Below are 16,995 nucleotides of genomic sequence, written 5' to 3'. Positions count from 1 at the left end.
GCATCCTATTTGAAGTCAATGACAGGAGATATTTTATTCCCTTGGTACAGGAAAATCTGAAGGTCCTCTGTCAGTGGTTGAAATAGATACAGTTAACCTCTCCAAACCCAGAGATGTGTCAGTGAAGGTTCCTGCAGTAACGAGCGACAGAGCTCCATCTTTATCCAGGGTCTCTTTCTCATCAATTTTGAAAACACAGCCAATAACAAGACCGAAAACAACCCATCGAGTTAAATATAAACCTGAGGTATTTATATTTTTATCTCTAAATAAAGATAAAATGTTTCAGATCATAGTTTTTACAACTTATTTCTTCGTTGCATGCATAAATTTGTTCTTGTACTGTTAAGTTTCATGGATTTTCATCGTATGGATTTTGAACTGCTGGCTTGCATTTTGTTTTGAAAATACTCTAAGGAACTAATGACATATTTTCATTGGTCTTTAAAACGAACATAGGAAGGGAATTTAAAGCACATCAAATTGTGCATAGAATAATTTTGGTTTTGTTCCACAGAGGAGAAAGGTAAATTCTCTGTTGCAAGATGGAAAGACATCTCATTGTTTATAACCTATTAGAGCTGAACAAGTATTTATATCTGTTTTAAAGTGCTAGACTTTGGTAATATGGCCTTATGTTTCTGGATCAATATACACTTGTGATAATTAAGACTTTTTTACATAGAAAGAGGACAGCTGGCATGATTGTGGTTTCTTGTTCTGTCATTTTACAGCTGTGTCCTAGTTAAAAGCCCCTGCATGGTAGTAGCACAGAAGACCTTACTTAGTCCCACTGAATTTACAAACTGGATTCTTCTCCCTGTCTTCCTTAAACCTTTATCTTCCAATTCCTCAAAAATTTTTTTGGAGATTTTTCACTCTTTCCAGCTTCTTTGTTGTGATTTCCCCTTAAGAAATTTTCTGTCTGTGTATGTATCAGGGTGTCATGTGATGCTGCAGTTGCCATGGCAAATATTTGTGTTTCATGAAAAATGTGTGTTAAAAATCAATGTAAATGGCCAAATCCCAAGACAGACGTGCCTTCAGGCCAATGTTTCTTATGTATCATTATTGTTTCAAACTCAGCTGTTTAACAGGCTGTGAGAGGGCTATAGGCTAGATGTGCACAAAGACCGTAATAAGAGCATGAGAAGCACCTGTTTTTACTCCCATCATATTCAAGTGCAATCCTAGTGTGTAATGGTAACCCAATCTACAGGTAATGCAAATATTGTGACTACATTTGGGTTGTTTTGTTGCCTAATATTCGCTTCCCCACCCCCAAACTTGACAAAATGGTGACAAGGAGCTATTTTCTTGCTGCTAATTAGCCTTAGCCTTAATTTCCCCTGCTGTTGAGTTCACATAGCTTTTGTTTACCGCTAGAAGCAGTAGGATTTCAAGCTATTCCCTGTGGCCTCAAATTGGTACCACATCTTTGAATTGGCTTTTCTATCCTAAATGTAGTCTTTAAATCTTCTCTGAGTTGTACTTAGGATGTGGAAATTTAAAAAGCTAGCAGACCTAGTACTTATGCCTGTTCTAACATACTGGAACATATTGTAATGATACAGTGGGGGCCAGTCCTCACCTTCAGGGATGGTTGATAGAAACCCCCTTCTTCCAAACACCTTTTCATAAAATTCTTCTAGAAATAAGACACTTGCCTCCTGTTTGAAGTATGTTCATGTTGTCCAACCCTCTGCTGTCTTACTTCAGATCAAACAGGACCCTTAGCAAGGAGATCATTTATATCCTGTTGTATAAAAGGCTTCTGACTATTAACTCCTGCCTGCATAGAAAGACAGAGCAGGCGGGCACAGCAGGAGAAGCATTGGAAAACTCTGTGTGTTGTATTTGTTTTGCAGAATTGCCCATGAGAGTCATTTTGATTTAGACTGTGTCTCATTCTGTATTGTAGGGAAGAAACAGATGTCTGAGGTCAAGAGGGCAGTTTGAAATAAAGGTCTGTAATTTGTGTGACTAGTTAAAATTTGGAGTCTGTCGCCTGATGTCACCTCCTTTAAAATATGCTCTTGCTGCAGGGCAGAAGTAACGAAAGCCTGTTTGACAGCTGGAGACCTCAACAAAAGTTCTCTGGCCCTATGCACATGGGATGATAGGATCAAATGTGTACATATACATACACATATATATGCATGATATATATAATCAAGAAAATGTATAGCTCATCTCAAACATATTTTGCCTTTTCTTTCTAGAACATCTGAATCACCTTCCTAGTCTTCAGTCAGAAAGCAGATAGGGTTGATTCTGTAAAGTTTAGCCTGGTCATGTGAGACTCTGGCCTTATCCCTAAGATTCAAGAATCAAAGTCCATTTTTTTTCAAAAAAGGAAATAATTGCTACAAATAAATTCAGTGTTCCCCTTTCTTCCCCTTTCCCTCACCTACCCCTAAGTGCTTCTCCTTTATTCTAGAATCTCAGGAATCTTGATTCACAATAGGTGATTTCAAATGAAATAATAACTACTATTTGTGCTCTTTTAGGGATGCCCAATGTTCCTTCTTTTATGACTTTCACCTTTGTAGCTCTGCTGCCACTGACTGCTTTTAAGCTGACAGATCAAAGCACTCAGGAACAGCAGCATGAGCAATCTCTGTGGCACATACAAACTGACCAGGTAAGAATGAGAAGGATTTCTATGGGTGTTGGAGATTGGCTTGTCCCCACCCCTATTTTCATGATGAATAACGAAAAAGAGTCAAGGGTGCTGCTTTGTTCACAACTCTGCACCTACATGTCAACAGCACTATTCTGAGAAGTAAATGGGCATTATATCTGACCCACCCTGCTCTTCCCAGCAGTAACTTGTAGGATCATTTGGGTATTGGGTGTGAGACTGCCTGAATTCAACTGAATAGAAAGAGACTTTTTTTTTACTGGAGAGTGGAGAGAAATTTGACATGGACTTGTAAGCATATGGACTTTCCAGGACCCTTCTTAGCTCAGTACAAACATGGAAATCCATCCAAAATAACATATAATTTGAGGCTATGAATCCTAACAGTGACCCTAAAAACAAACAAAAAGTAAGCATTCTTGCAAATAGAATGGGATTAGGTAACTTCTTTTGAACTTAGTTAGACCTGCATTGACACAGGACCACATAGGCCTCCAAGCTCCAAGCCAAGAAGAGAAAGAATGAAAACAAAGTGCTGCCATTTACCAGGAAGAGAGAGTAAAGGGAGAGACCAACTCAAGGAAGGAAAGAGATTGCAAAAGACCTTGGATCCTTAAAACGAACCCACTCAGAACTTGTGATCTTATCAGGTTTGGTGTTATTCATTACTTCATTTTTTTTTCTGCAATCTTAGATTTACAGATCTCAAAATGAAAGTGATCTTGAGGTCCATGAGTCAGAATAATCGATTTAGACCTGGAGGGGAATTTAGAGACCATCTAGTTCGACCCCCTGCTTTTACAAATGAGAAACTAAGGTCCCAGGAAGAGAAGTCCCAAAGATCACACAGGTACTAAGAGGCAGACTGAGATTTGAACTCAGGTCCAAGTTCAACACCCTTTCTTCTGAACCCCATTGCCTCCCTTTATAGCTCCCTCCTTAATACTCCTTGAGGGCTTGGGGTCATCATAATACAAGTAAAGATGCAAGAAGTCCAACACTATTAATAATAGAAAACCACCTCTTCAACCCACTCTCTTGATTCATTGTAACACTTCCCCTCTTCTAAGACCTATTGTTCTGACAGTAATTAAGTAAGAGAAAGATCAGTTATTATGAGCCCATTCCAAGGAACTAGAATGTAATTAGGTATCTTTTGTGATTATAATATTGAAAGGCAATTGCAAAGCTAAGCAAGCAATCTCCTATCACAAGAAAAGCAAGAAAAACCTGTTGTTTGGGCTAGGGGAATGTTATATTCAAAGATGAAAGTTGAACCTTTTTCAAGTTAAAACAACTCCTTTTTTTTGTTTTTGCTTCCATCTCTTCTGTCAAGAAGAATGATCTCCAGGTTTAAAAAGGTGAAAAATAAAAATGGTTAAGATGGTAAAAGGCAGTGTGGGGTAATGGATAGAGTAGTGGGCTTGAAATCAGAAACACTAGGGAACAAATTCCACCTTTGACATTTATTGGCTGTGTGGCCATTGGCAAATCACTTTATCTCTCTGAGCCTCAGTTTCCTCATCTGTAAAATGCTGAAAATAATATCTGTAGTATAAATAGGGTGGTTCTGGTATTCACATGTCATACATATGTAAAGTACTTTGAAAACCTTAAAATACTATGCACAGGTCAATTATTACTAAGAGAGGAATTGGTATCCAAGATAGGGAAATGGTAAATTAGCACCTAGTTAGTCCAAAACAAGTTCAGATCTCCTGTCCTAGATACATTCCAACCTGTGATATTGGGGGGGGGGTGTTGTAGAAGCTCACTGATGGTGATTTTTGAGTGATCAGAGAGAATAGGATGGTGATGCAAGACTGAAGAGGTGCAAATGTTGTCCTGTTTATGCAAAAGCAGAAAAAGGAGGGTTCTGAAAACTATAGAATGGTGAGCTAAATGCTGATTCCTAGAAAAGTCTCGAATATATTATTAAATGGAGGATTTTTGAAGTCTGAGAAAGAGAAGGGTGATTACTGGGAATCAATGCAAAGGCCACTAAAAACAAGATATGCCAGACCACCCAGTTTAGAACCATATTGTAAGAAGGATGGTAGATCACTGTGATTGCTGTAAAAATAGTTTATTTGGATTCAACAAGATATTCAAAAGTTTTCTTGTGATATCCTTGAGAAGTAGATGAAGAAATGTGGGCTGGATGGTAGCATAATTAAGTAGATTGGCTGAAGCCCCAAAGTATTAGTTAATTGTTTGATGTTAACCTGTAAAATCTTTATTGTCATGGCATAGAGTCCTATCTTCAGTCTCCTTCTATTCAATGATTTAGAAGATATAGATTGTATAATTATCAACTCTCATAATTATGTGTAACTCAAAGAAATTTTTTACACTTTAGATGATAGAATCAGGATTCCAAGAAACAGGCTAGAATGTGAGACTGAATCTAACAAGATAACATTTAATATGGGTAAATGTAAAGTCCTCTTCAGGAAAACAACAACTATACTAATGCAAGATGGAGGAAATATGGGTAGATAGCAGCTCATGTGAAAAATGACAAGGGTTTTAATCAACAAAAGATTGTGAATCAACAGGCTTCAAAAAAACTAATTTAATCTTAGACTAGATTAATAAAGATATTGTTTTCAGAATAAGGAAGACTGCATTAGTAGAACTTTGTTCTGGTTAGACCATGCCTCACAGATTGTGTTCATTTATGAAGTCAGATTTCCCTGTGTACTTTGGCAAACTGGAGCACTTTCAGAGAAAGGAACCAGAATGGTGAGATGAATGAATAACATGTCCTTTTGTGTAAAATAAGGGGTTTGAACTAGATGGCCTATGGCCCGTTAAGCTCTATATCTATGACTCTCTGATCCTGTATTTAGGGGTTTTTAAAGTGTTTTGTGTCATGATTGCCTTTGGCAATCTGGTAAACCTATATATGGATCACTTCTCAGAAAACTGTCCTTAAATGAATAAAAATAAAACATATAGTATTAAAAAAGGAAACCGATCATACTGAAATACTATTGTCAAAATATTTTTACAAATAATTTTTTAAGATACCAGGTTAAGAACACTTGGGTTTACACCATTTAAAACCATTTGAGTAAGCTAATGATGTTTATCTTCTAAAAAAGAAGACTTAAGGGAGATAAATATTTTAAGGGATACCATCTGGAATTCAAATTGGATTTATTATATGTGGCTCCAAAGACCAATGGGTAGAAACAACAGGGAGGCAGATTTTTAATCAATAAGAAAGAAGGAAGAATTCCAGATCAGTCAGAGCTATACAAAAATAGAATAAGTTACTTTATGAGGTTCCAAGTTCCCCATAACTGCAAGTATTAGAATCCATAATTTGGAGATATTTTAAAATTGATTCACACGTTATTAGATAGAATAGAAGATTACTAAAGTTTTGTTTTCCAATTCTGACCTTCTAAGATCCTATGATTCTATAATTCATCTCTTTATCTGAAGGGGGAAAGGGGTATTTTCAGAAGAATAGATCATCTCCCACTACCACCCATCACTGCTACCAAGACCACCACCATCATCACCATTAATCAGTATTTCATTTTTTCCATCCAAACAAGGAAATATTTACTCATTAACAATGTTCACCAGGGTCACAGAGGATATCTTATTCTATGCAAAGTCCAAAGAAAAGAAGGATTTTCCCTATCTCCAGAAATGTTCTCTGGGTATACCTTTTTTTTAAATTTGGACTGCATATTGTTGATTTCATCTAGCTCTGGATCACTAAAAGGCCTCCTTAGTCACAGTCAAGTAAAAGAAATGGACTGTGCATCCTTACTACAGAGTACAGAAACATCCTTATGTCAAAGTGGAAAAAAAATCTGTTTTGCTCATACGGGGCAGGCAAGCAGCACATTGAGTGAGTTTATTGAGACTAAAAGGAACATCTTAAACAGATGGTGCAGATAGTGAGCCGGGCTCAGAACTAAATAAGAGGAATAAGTCAGGCCAGATAACATTTGGGAAATCAAATGTACTTTCAATGATCCCAAGGTCCTTGTTGCCACAGAAGTCCATCTAATTAACACTAATATTTTCTTAGTGATACTGTATGTCTGTGAATCATGGAATGTCAAAGTCTCAAGAAAATCAAAACTACAAACGACCCAAAGGACAATAGGTCACTATTCACTCGTGGAGAGAAGGAGTAGGCAGCAGCATGACTGGTGATGACTCACCTGCAAGAACAGGTATAAAGGATATCATCTAAGATATGTATGGCCAGAAAGGATGGACCAAATCTAAAGCAAAAATGAAGGATACCAGCTGTACAGCCTGAGTGTCCATGAAAAATCAAAAGAAACAAGGATGGTCTTCAGGGTATTAGGCAGATTCCATATGGAGGATTTATGGAAAGACATAGACAAAAAATTGCTCAGGATGAGAGTGGATGGGTGGCAAATTTCACTGGCGTAGGTATAGGGAGCGCCCCTCCTATAATCCAATGAGATTGGAGATTTAGTGAACTACTGAAGTATAAATATCTTCATTCTTTCCAGATCATATGTTCCTCTTCTATCAAAATCATTGACATTATTGTCATAAAATTTCAGAGCTGGAAGAGACCATGGAAATCTTTTCATCCAACTCCCTCATTTTATAGATGAAGACACTGAGGCCCACCCAAAGGGAGTAAGCAATTTGCCCAAGAGCACCCAATTATTTTTTGGCAGAAGTAGGACTAGACCCCAAATCATTTGATCCCCAGGTCTATGTTCTTCCTAATCTATGGAATGAATTTGATAACTCAAGACTAAAAACAAGCATCTGGCAGGACAGATGAAGGGAGAGGGGAAAGCATATAGGTGTGGGAGATCTTCCCAGAGATGAAAAGTCTTAGCTGGGACTTCTTAAAGAAGAATCTGGGATTGCTCTACCAGGGATGCATGATGGGTGGATGAAAGACTGGAAAAAGAAGTGAAACTTACACTTCAGCAAGTGTGGCCAGAAACATCAGGTAAATTGATTTACTCCTAACAAAAGTGCCATGTAAACCACAGTTCTGGGTTGCTGAAGTAAAAAATTCCTGAAGGTTTCTCTGATGGAAAAGGACCTTTCATGGGTTACCTATAACCCTACTCTAAAAAGTCTACTTGGTATTCATGCTTATTAGTATAAAAGGATCTAGTCTGGGGTTCATGTATTTATGGTACCCAAATCCCTAATTTCCTGCCCCCTTATTCATCCTCTGCCAAGATAATTAGATCCATAGTTTAGCATCTGCTCCCTCATTGCCTTTTTCCTCCTGTCCACCATACCCTCCAGACCACAATAGCTCATTTTCTTTGATTATTCACAAGGGGACAGAGTCTATATAAATTTACAAATAATACATCAAGGCAAGGTAATAGGCAGTACATGTCAAAGAATACTAGTCCAAGACTGCAAGGTAACAATATTATTTAAGCTGTTCATCTCACAGCAGCTGCTTAGGCTTATCTTGCCCCATGATTCTGCTTAGGCTTGAGTCCCCATCATCCCATGGTGTTGGGCATCTTCTTAGAGTTCTCCACCCCAAGAATGGTACTTTCTGTCTGAAAATACCACCCCAAAAGTCTAGAGAGAACTAAACATTTTGGGTTGAACTAACTTGCCCAAAATATAGCACTTGGTTCACTCTAAGCCAATTAGGAAAAAAGAAAAGCGAGTTTAATACTTCTTCCACATAACATTTATGAAGGCAGCTGTCATGTGCCTCTATATCTTGTCTTCTTTAGGCTGAACACAACCAGTACCTTCAATGAATCTTTATATGTGGCATGATTTGGAAGTCTTTCACCATCCCAATTGCCTTCCTCTGGACTTTGTCCAGCTTAGCAATGCCCTTTCTAAAATGTTGTAGCCACAAATGAACATGATGCCCCAAATGGGGTATAAGCAAAGCAGAGGAGAGCGAGACTATCACCAGTCTGTTCCTGGACTTTCATCTCAATGCAAACAAAGATTACATGAACACTTCTTAGCTTCCATCTCACATTTGCCTTCCATTCAAACTCCTAGAAGCATGTCCACTGCCACTTATTTCATTCAATTTATTTGTCATTGGGCAGTTAGGAGCTATGACTTATATTGCAGTGACAAAACAGGAGACCCTTTCCTATGTACAGTAATGCCTCATTTATCAGACCTCATTGAAGAATGTGCTCTTGCATACAGATGAATCTGCTGATAACTGAAGCTCCCTTCTTCAAGTGCTAAAACTTTGTTTTTTCTTCTTAAATACTTTTGCAGTTAATCTTTCTCACATATATTACACACTTCACTGCACTCTTATTCAGCTGTTACCAAGTGTAATTTAATTTTTTTTTAAGCAATTGGGGTTAAGTAACTTGCTCAAGGTTACACGGCCAGTTATTTCTGGGTGTGGTACTAAGTATCAGAGCCCGGATTTGATCCCAAGTCATCCTGATTCTGGGGCGCTCTTACTCACTGTGCCACCTGGCCGCTCCTTGTAATTTAATTTCTTTATCACACTAGGCAGTAATACAGATTTTTGCTTTTTAGTTTTTCTGTCTCTGTAGTCCATATCAGCTTTCATTTCTCCTGGTGTTGTTTGTGCTTTCCCCTAGCTTCCTCCTATCTTAGTTGTCTACTAAAGGCAGCTGGGAAAACAGATAGCCAGGTTGGTTATTTCGCTAAGAACTGAGTCAGGCTTGGGTGGAGGGCCCAACAAGGAATATGTATGAGCTTTAGAGAAAGACTCTGTGGCTGACATTTCAAACCTTTTAAAAATTTACTTCTGGGTTCCTTCATAGCCATGGCCTGCAGGACCAAGGTAGCATAATGGGTAGAGTATTGGACCTGGGATCAGGAAAACTTCAATTCAAATCCTGCCTCAGCACTTACCAGCTGTGTGACCCTGGGCAAGTCACTTAACCCTGTTTGCCTCAGTTTCCTCATCTGTAAAATGAACTTAAGAAGGAAATGGCAAACCACTCCAGTATCTTTGCCAAGAAAACTACAAATGGGGTCACTAAGAGTTGGACACAACTGTAAAACAATTAAATAATAACAACATGTTAGGTATTATGCTAAGGGATGAGTATACAAAGAAAAGCAAAAACAGAGTCCCTCATCTCTGGGAGCTTACATTCTAATGTGGGAACAACATGCAAAAAATTATACATAGAAGATGCATCCTGTGAAACTGTAAGATTATCTCATAGGGAAGTTTCTGTGGGTGGGGGGAGTGAATAGGAAAGGCTTCTGCATGTATCTGTGGGAAAGAGGAAGATATTTTTGTAATTTACGTTATTACCATGATACAGTGAAAAGAGTACCAATTTTTGAGTGAGGGGACATGGGTTGGGATCCTCTGATATTTACTATCTGTGTGACTTTGGATAATCACTGAACATCTCTGGTCCTCAGTTTCCTCATCTGTAAAATGAGAGATTTAGACTAGATGGCATCCGAGGTCCTTTCTTGCTCTAGTTTAATATTTCTGTGATCTTAGACTGTCATTGGAATAAGTGTCTTTAATAATATATATTTATTAATATGAGGCCCAATGGTGGGGGCTCAGCATCAGAGGTAGGAGCAACTACCCAGAGGGTTGCCCTTAGCAGCCAAGGGTAGCAGCAGTGATTCTCTCTGTACGGAGACCCAAATTACTAACAACCTATGAGTGGGAGTTGGAGAATAACCCGGGGGGGGGTGGGGAGGGAGGTATTGTGAAACACTTAAGGTAGAACTTCTTTTAATTTTTCCGGAAGTATCTAAAGAGAGTTCATTTTGCACCAAAAATGGAATTCCTGCTCTTCTAATTATTCACAATTATAATTTCGAATTATTTGGTTTTGGTTGACTCTTCACAGTTTATCAACATAGGGGGCGTAGACAGCTTTGTCATGGTATGCTCATCATTATTAAGAAAAAGAAAATAAAACCTTTTACTATCCCAAGAACCAATCAATTAGCAGCATCCACTAAGTTTCTGTTATGTGCTAGCACTGAGATAGAGGCTATAAATACAAAGACAAAAGCAAAATAGGTCTTGCCTTCAAGGAGCTTACATTTTAACTAGTGTGTCACATATGTTACTGAAATGTTAAAATCCTCATGTTTGGTAAAACATTTGGTTAAAAATGTTGGCAAAACTTCTTTTCTAGGTAAAGTATATGTTTTTGTCATAATGTACACACATTTAGGTTTTCTCTTCTTATTTCAGAAAATTACATCACCCAAGCTTTAGCCAAACTATAATACTAGCTTACAGTTGTGTAGCACCTTGCAGATTACAATAGGCCACTAAGATAAATGCAAATATCATAATCATCCCATTTTACAGATAATATAACTGAGGATCAGAGATTAAGAGACCTACCCAAGATCATGGGCCTAGTCAGTATTGGAGCCAGAATTTGAGACTAGATCTCCTAAATCTAAGATCAGGGCTCTCTCTACTATCATTGTACAATGGAAAGAGTATTGTCTGGGGAGTCAGAGGATCTGGATTTAAATCCTTCCTCTGACAGTACCTGCATGCCCATGGGCAAGTCACAATTTCCCTGTATCTCAATTTTCTCTCCTATAAAGTGGAGTTGAACCAGATGGTCTTTGAAGTCGTTTCCATCAATAGTAATAGCATTTATATACCATATTAAAATTTGCAAAGTGCTTGTTAAACATGGTCTCACAACAATCCTAGGAGATAGGTGCTGTTATTATCCCCATTTTACAGATTGGAAACTGAGGCAAACAGAGGTTAAGTTTCCAGGTTCACATAAGTGCCTAAGGCAGGATTTGAACTCAGATCTTCCTGACTTCCAGTCCAGAGCTCTATTTACTATTCTTAGCTAATTGTCATGGTCATATGAATCATACTTACTCTAGGTTGCCTTTTAGTATAGAAGGAATGAGATTGGATGCTCACCTGAAATTCAGGATAAGCCTCATACCAGCTAAACATTTTCTATCTCTATAAGACATCTTCATTGTGTAAATCCCCTTCCTCTTTTATGGTAATCATTTAGGTAAGAGAGTTGAAAGCTTTCACTCAAACATCATGTATATAACCTTAGGCTTAACCTCCTTGGACCTGAGTTCCCTAATGTGTAAAATGAAGACGTGGGTTGGGTTAGTGGATCTTCAAAACTTCTAACTCTAACATTCTATGATTCTATGTCATATCTGATCAGTAAATAGGAATAATTTTTAAGAGCTCATAATAATATGGATCTGTGCTATCTTACTAAACCGGGTCCATTTCTTGTCTTTTCTCAAAAGGTTAAACAGAGTTCAAATCTCACTTCAGATAGAGGAATGGCCATTGAATGGGGGAAAAAAATGTGAGGGTGATTTTTTCTTTTAGATAGATTTTCCCATCATTCTTTCTCATCAAGCTTATTGCACCTTAAAGGAAGGCAGACAACAGGGGTGAAAAAGGCAAAGATAAAAGTGGTTTTTTAAAAATCTTATATTTATTCTTATTATTTCCAGTGGAAAGCTTTACCCTCTCACCTTTGCTTTTTCACATATAACCTTTTTCAAAAATGAATCAGTCAGGGGCAGCCAGGTAGCTCAGCGAGTAAGAGCACTGGCTCTAGTGTCAGGATGACCTGGGGATCAAATCCGGGCACAGATACTTAGCACCACACCCAGAAATAACTGTCCGTGTAACCTTGAGCAAGTTACTTAACCCAGATTGCTTTAAAAAAAAAGTGAATCAGTCATTCTAATCTTTGTGTGGATGAGATAGTGTGGTATAATGGAAAGAATCTTTGATTAAAAGTCAGGAAAGGCCTGGGTTAAAGTCTTGCCTCTGACATTTACTAAAGGCTATCTTGAAGTTTCAATTCATTAAATCTATATAATTATGATAATAACAACTAGGCTCCCTAATTCATTATTGGAACATTCAAATAAGATAATGTATGTAGAATGATAAAGTATGTGCTATTATGATGTAAAACATTTTAAACTTACAATGAAATTAATTGGTGAAGATTTTTTACTATTCATTGAGACATTGCTTTAAATTATGGTATGAGTACACATTTGTTATAGCATGTGATAACCAATTTTAATTATGTGCCTAGGCGATAAAGTTAAACTATGCACATGCAGAAGAGTGTTTTTACTCCAAACCTGTAGCAAAAAAAGATTCTTGATATCACTACTTGAGAATTATTCAAGAATATCTGCTGTTGTGTTGGAAGAATGAGAACAAGCAAATGTAATGAGAAATCATTAGCATGATTCTGATCCTTTTAGTACAGAAATGCTAGTGTAAGATTTTCCCGTGACCAACTTCAATATAAGAATTCATGCTTTGGAGAAGTTACCTAAAGTTACTCCTATAGTGATTAGCTTTCCAGAGAAGATCTGCATGGAATCCATCTGTGAGTCACCAGTTATGTATTTTCTGTGAGTAATAGGTCCTTCTGACACTCCATATGCTATAGCAATTTGGGGCTATGATCACCTTCTGCTATTTTTGTCCATTTGTTTGTGTGTAACTTAATTGAAAATCATTTTTGGAAGAGCACAGGGTTAAATAGAACATGTATTCCTAGATCTAAAGGGTCAAAATTTCAACTAGTACACTAAAACCCAAACTATATATTTTCAGACGGCATATTTGAATATACTTTGTGCTTGGAATGACAGAGAGGGAACTTAGCCAAATCATGTCACTTTTCTGGACCCCAGCCCATCAGGCAGCTAGGTGGCATGGTGGATGGAGCACCAGGGCTGGAATCAGAAAGACCTGAGTTCAAGTCTAATCTCAGACCCTTACTAGCTGTGTGACCCTGAACAAGTCATTTAATATCTGTTTGCCTCAGTTTCTTCATCTGTAAAAAAAAAAACACTACTTCCCGGGGTTTTGTGGGGATCAAATGAAATACAAAATTGTAAAACACCTAGCACATTGCCTGACACATAGTAAATGTTCTATAATGTTAGATATTATCATTATTTCTTCATTTGTAATTTGAGAGGGTTGAATTATATGATCTCTGTGATCCATCCCAGCTCTAAGCATATAATACAATGATGCCTTTGAAAACTTGGCCCAAGAAAACATAAGCATGAAATTTAAGAGTTCTTATAAGTATTTTTAATGATCTATATAATAAACTGGCCTACTGTATTCAAATCCCTCCTTAATCAAACAAATAAGATGGTAGCTTTACTTTAGCTATAAGTATGTGACATGACATGGTATAGTGTTGGATTTATGGTGAGACTGATCTTTAAATCCCAGGTCTACCAGTTCATGGAGATATAATCTTAGACAGGCCATTTCACTTTTACTTGACTTCAATTTCCTCATCTTTAAAATGTGGTTATTGAGGGGCGGCTAGGTGGCACAGTGAGTAAAGTGCCTGCCCCAGAGTCAGGAGAACCCAAGTTCAGTTCTGGCCTCAGACACTTAACACCCACACACACACACACATACACACACACACACACACAAAAAACTAGCTGTGTATCCTTGGGCAAGTTACTTAACCCCAATTGCCCTCCAAAAATTAAAAAAAAAAATGTCGTTACTAGATTAGATGACCTCTATCTAACAACCCTTACAGCTCTAAAATCCCTGAGCCTATACATAATACTTCCTCTAGGATTTTAATTTTCTTCTTTTTTTATTTACTTTGGAATGGTATCTTGCCACCACCAAACTCATTTGGGGGGGGGGGGAATTGAGCCAGACTTCCCATCATTTTATCCTATTGGAATTCCTGCATATATGTCCAACAAATTCAACCCATCAATCTTAACCTTGCCAAATAGCCCAAATAGTCCTTAGTGACATAATTTTCCCTTAGAAATAGAAGTATCACAGAAAAGCTGAAATCAATGCCTTGGCAAATTGAGAATTGTCTATAGGAAAGAAAATTTCATGTTCGATTGAAAGTAAAGCCCATCAGATGCAGCTAGGGTGGCTCAGTGGATAGAGTGCTAGGCCTAGAATCACAAGACCTAAGTTCAGATCTTATCTCAAACACTCATACACAAGTCACTTAACCTCTGCCTTAATCCACTGAAGAAGGAAATGGAAAATCACTCCAGTATCTTTGCCAAGAAAACCCCATGGATGTTACTGGTGTACTGTGATCCACAAGGTCACAAAGAGTTGGATGCAACTGAATAGCAAAGTGCATCTGTTTTTAGATATATTTTGGTTCTGTTTGATCAACAACAATCTTATGCTTTCAGTCTACTTGTAAAATGTACAGCTTCATGAGAATGAGTAGTTATTTCTGGAAAACAGTTATGGGGTATGGGAGTCTAATCAAGTTAAAAATATCTTTTAAAGGAATTTATCAGTGGCCTCTGAGGTAGTTAAAAGTCTCATTCCTCAAATTATTTCTAGAAAATTGTTTCTAGACTACCAGTCTATTCTTTCTTATATTTCTACTCAATTTGGTACATACTTTGTCTCCAGTGAAGAATCCACTATTATTAATAGTATAACTCTCTGGATCATGTGACTTTGAAACCTTTCTTTTTCATACTCAGCTCCCAGAATTCTAGAATAGTCAACAGCTTTGGGGTATTGTCCCTAATGTTGGTCTTCCTTATAAGGCAGAAGGCAGTATTTTCATCATGGTATGATAATATCAGGTCCCTGAAACAATATGCAAACAAATTTTTCCCTCCAGACCTGCTTCAGAACCTGAAATGCTATCATTGAAAATGTGATCCTTGGAAGTTTGAGGCACTACTATTTTCAGGAAGCCATTTTTTCATATTTAAATGCTCCTGGAAAGGGCAAAACATTTCTCTATCATTTATGTAAATCAATCCCCTCCAGTGAGGATACAGAGTACCAAAGGGGTGACAATTTGCTCAGGATCACACAACTTAGTAGTAGCTCATATAAGATGAGAAGCCAGGTTTCCTAGATTCTAGGTTTCTTCCCACTGTATAGCATTTCTTCCATTAACACCTTCATAGAAGTGTAAAATAAGGTAAATATGAAATACAGGTAAATTTTGATACAGGCATTACAGAGCATTACAGTTCCACAAAATGAGGGATGGGGAAAGCATGGTGAAATGAGTTATGAGTGCAGCCTAAAGAGGAATGAGACATGGCTGGCCTGGATGCCCTCCTTAAGTAAAGGTTCTGGGAGTAGTCATTCAATCAGAGGGGGAGGCTACAAGGGTGAAGGATCTTCCCAATTTATGAGTTCAGGGACTGGAGTGATGAAAAGGTTTCTGGGCCAGTTTTTGGACAAATTGTGAATTAGAATAGTATAAAAGGAATATTTATCCCCACATGGTATAATACAACTATAGCTAACTATATGACCTTGGACAGGTCACAACACCTCTCTGGGCATCAGTTTCCTCATCTTTAAAATGAAGGGATCAAATTATATCCAGAGTTCTTAAACTTCTCTTGTCATGAACCCCTTTGGCAGTCTGGTGAAGCCTATGGATTGACCTCTTCACAATTTTTTAAATTGGAATGTGATGCCAAATTTCAATTAGAGGTTAGTAAAAATAAAAATGTGATTTTTCCCCATGCAAGTTCTCAGACTCCCTACCCCCCAAATCTGTCAGGAACCCTATCCATGAATGCCAGGTTTAGAAACTTTGGACTAGATCGTCTTTCGGGTCCTTTCCGGCTCTAAAATTCTGTAACTCTGGATGTTGTCTCTCACCACCTCTCCTTCCACTACCCTAACAAGTACCTCTAAAGCCTCTGAGTACATATATGAGTCCTGGCAGTCTTTGACATTGATAGATGCCTCTTTTTTCCCAAATAACATTGGAGACATTTCATAGACATTGAGGTACAGCAATCTTTGGGGTAATAAAAAACATGTCTCTTGAGTGTTGATCTAAATTTCAAACTATTTATTGTCTCTACTAATGTACAATGTAAATCCCTCATCCTCCTTGATCTTAGTGCCTTCCCTCTCCAATTTATCCTGTCTATATCTTATTTGTCCATATTTGTTTGCCTAGTGTTTCCCCACATTAGATTGAGAACTCCTTCAGCACAGAAACTTTTTTTTTCCTTCCTTTGTATCATTTAGTACAGTGCCTGGCTCTTAATAAATGCTTGTTGACTTGAATTGTTGACTTAATCTCTTACAATGAAGAATCATCATGATGTGGAAGTGGCCCTGGGTTCTTTAAGGCTAGGCTAGAGGAGAATAAGCTTTGGTAGGTCCTTCTACCAAATAAAGGTCTAATGATGGCAGTTATCCAGTTTAGCTATTATCCAAGGGTCAGCCTAGCTAAATTCAGAGGCTCACCCATAAGACAATGAATTTTTCAGCCATAGCAACTCCCAAAGGCTATCTACTAAGACACAGAGTGTGGTCTGCATTAATAAAAGGAGGGCACACTAATGAAATCATGGATCATTTAAGT

General features: G+C 37.7%; 1 protein-coding gene across 1 annotated transcript in view; it reads left to right on the top strand.

Annotated features, from left to right (window-relative positions):
- The window catches only part of LOC138168313 (IQ domain-containing protein H-like), a 118,403-nt gene extending 115,014 nt beyond the window's left edge, over positions 1-3,389 (top strand). The window contains exons 8-9 of the mRNA XM_069097385.1: positions 2,553-2,644; positions 3,339-3,389. Coding sequence (XP_068953486.1) covers positions 2,553-2,644; positions 3,339-3,389 — 143 coding nt within the window. The remainder of the gene's footprint in view (positions 1-2,552; positions 2,645-3,338) is intronic.
- The last annotated feature ends 13,606 nt before the right edge of the window (positions 3,390-16,995 follow it).

Source organism: Petaurus breviceps, unplaced genomic scaffold (genome assembly GCF_028583685.1).
Source record: "Petaurus breviceps papuanus isolate PSGF00001 unplaced genomic scaffold, PetGlider_PUasm1.0 37, whole genome shotgun sequence".
NCBI classification, from domain to species: domain Eukaryota; kingdom Metazoa; phylum Chordata; class Mammalia; order Diprotodontia; family Petauridae; genus Petaurus; species Petaurus breviceps.
Note: the sequence above shows the minus strand (reverse complement) of the source record. Positions and strands in the feature narration are given on the sequence as shown.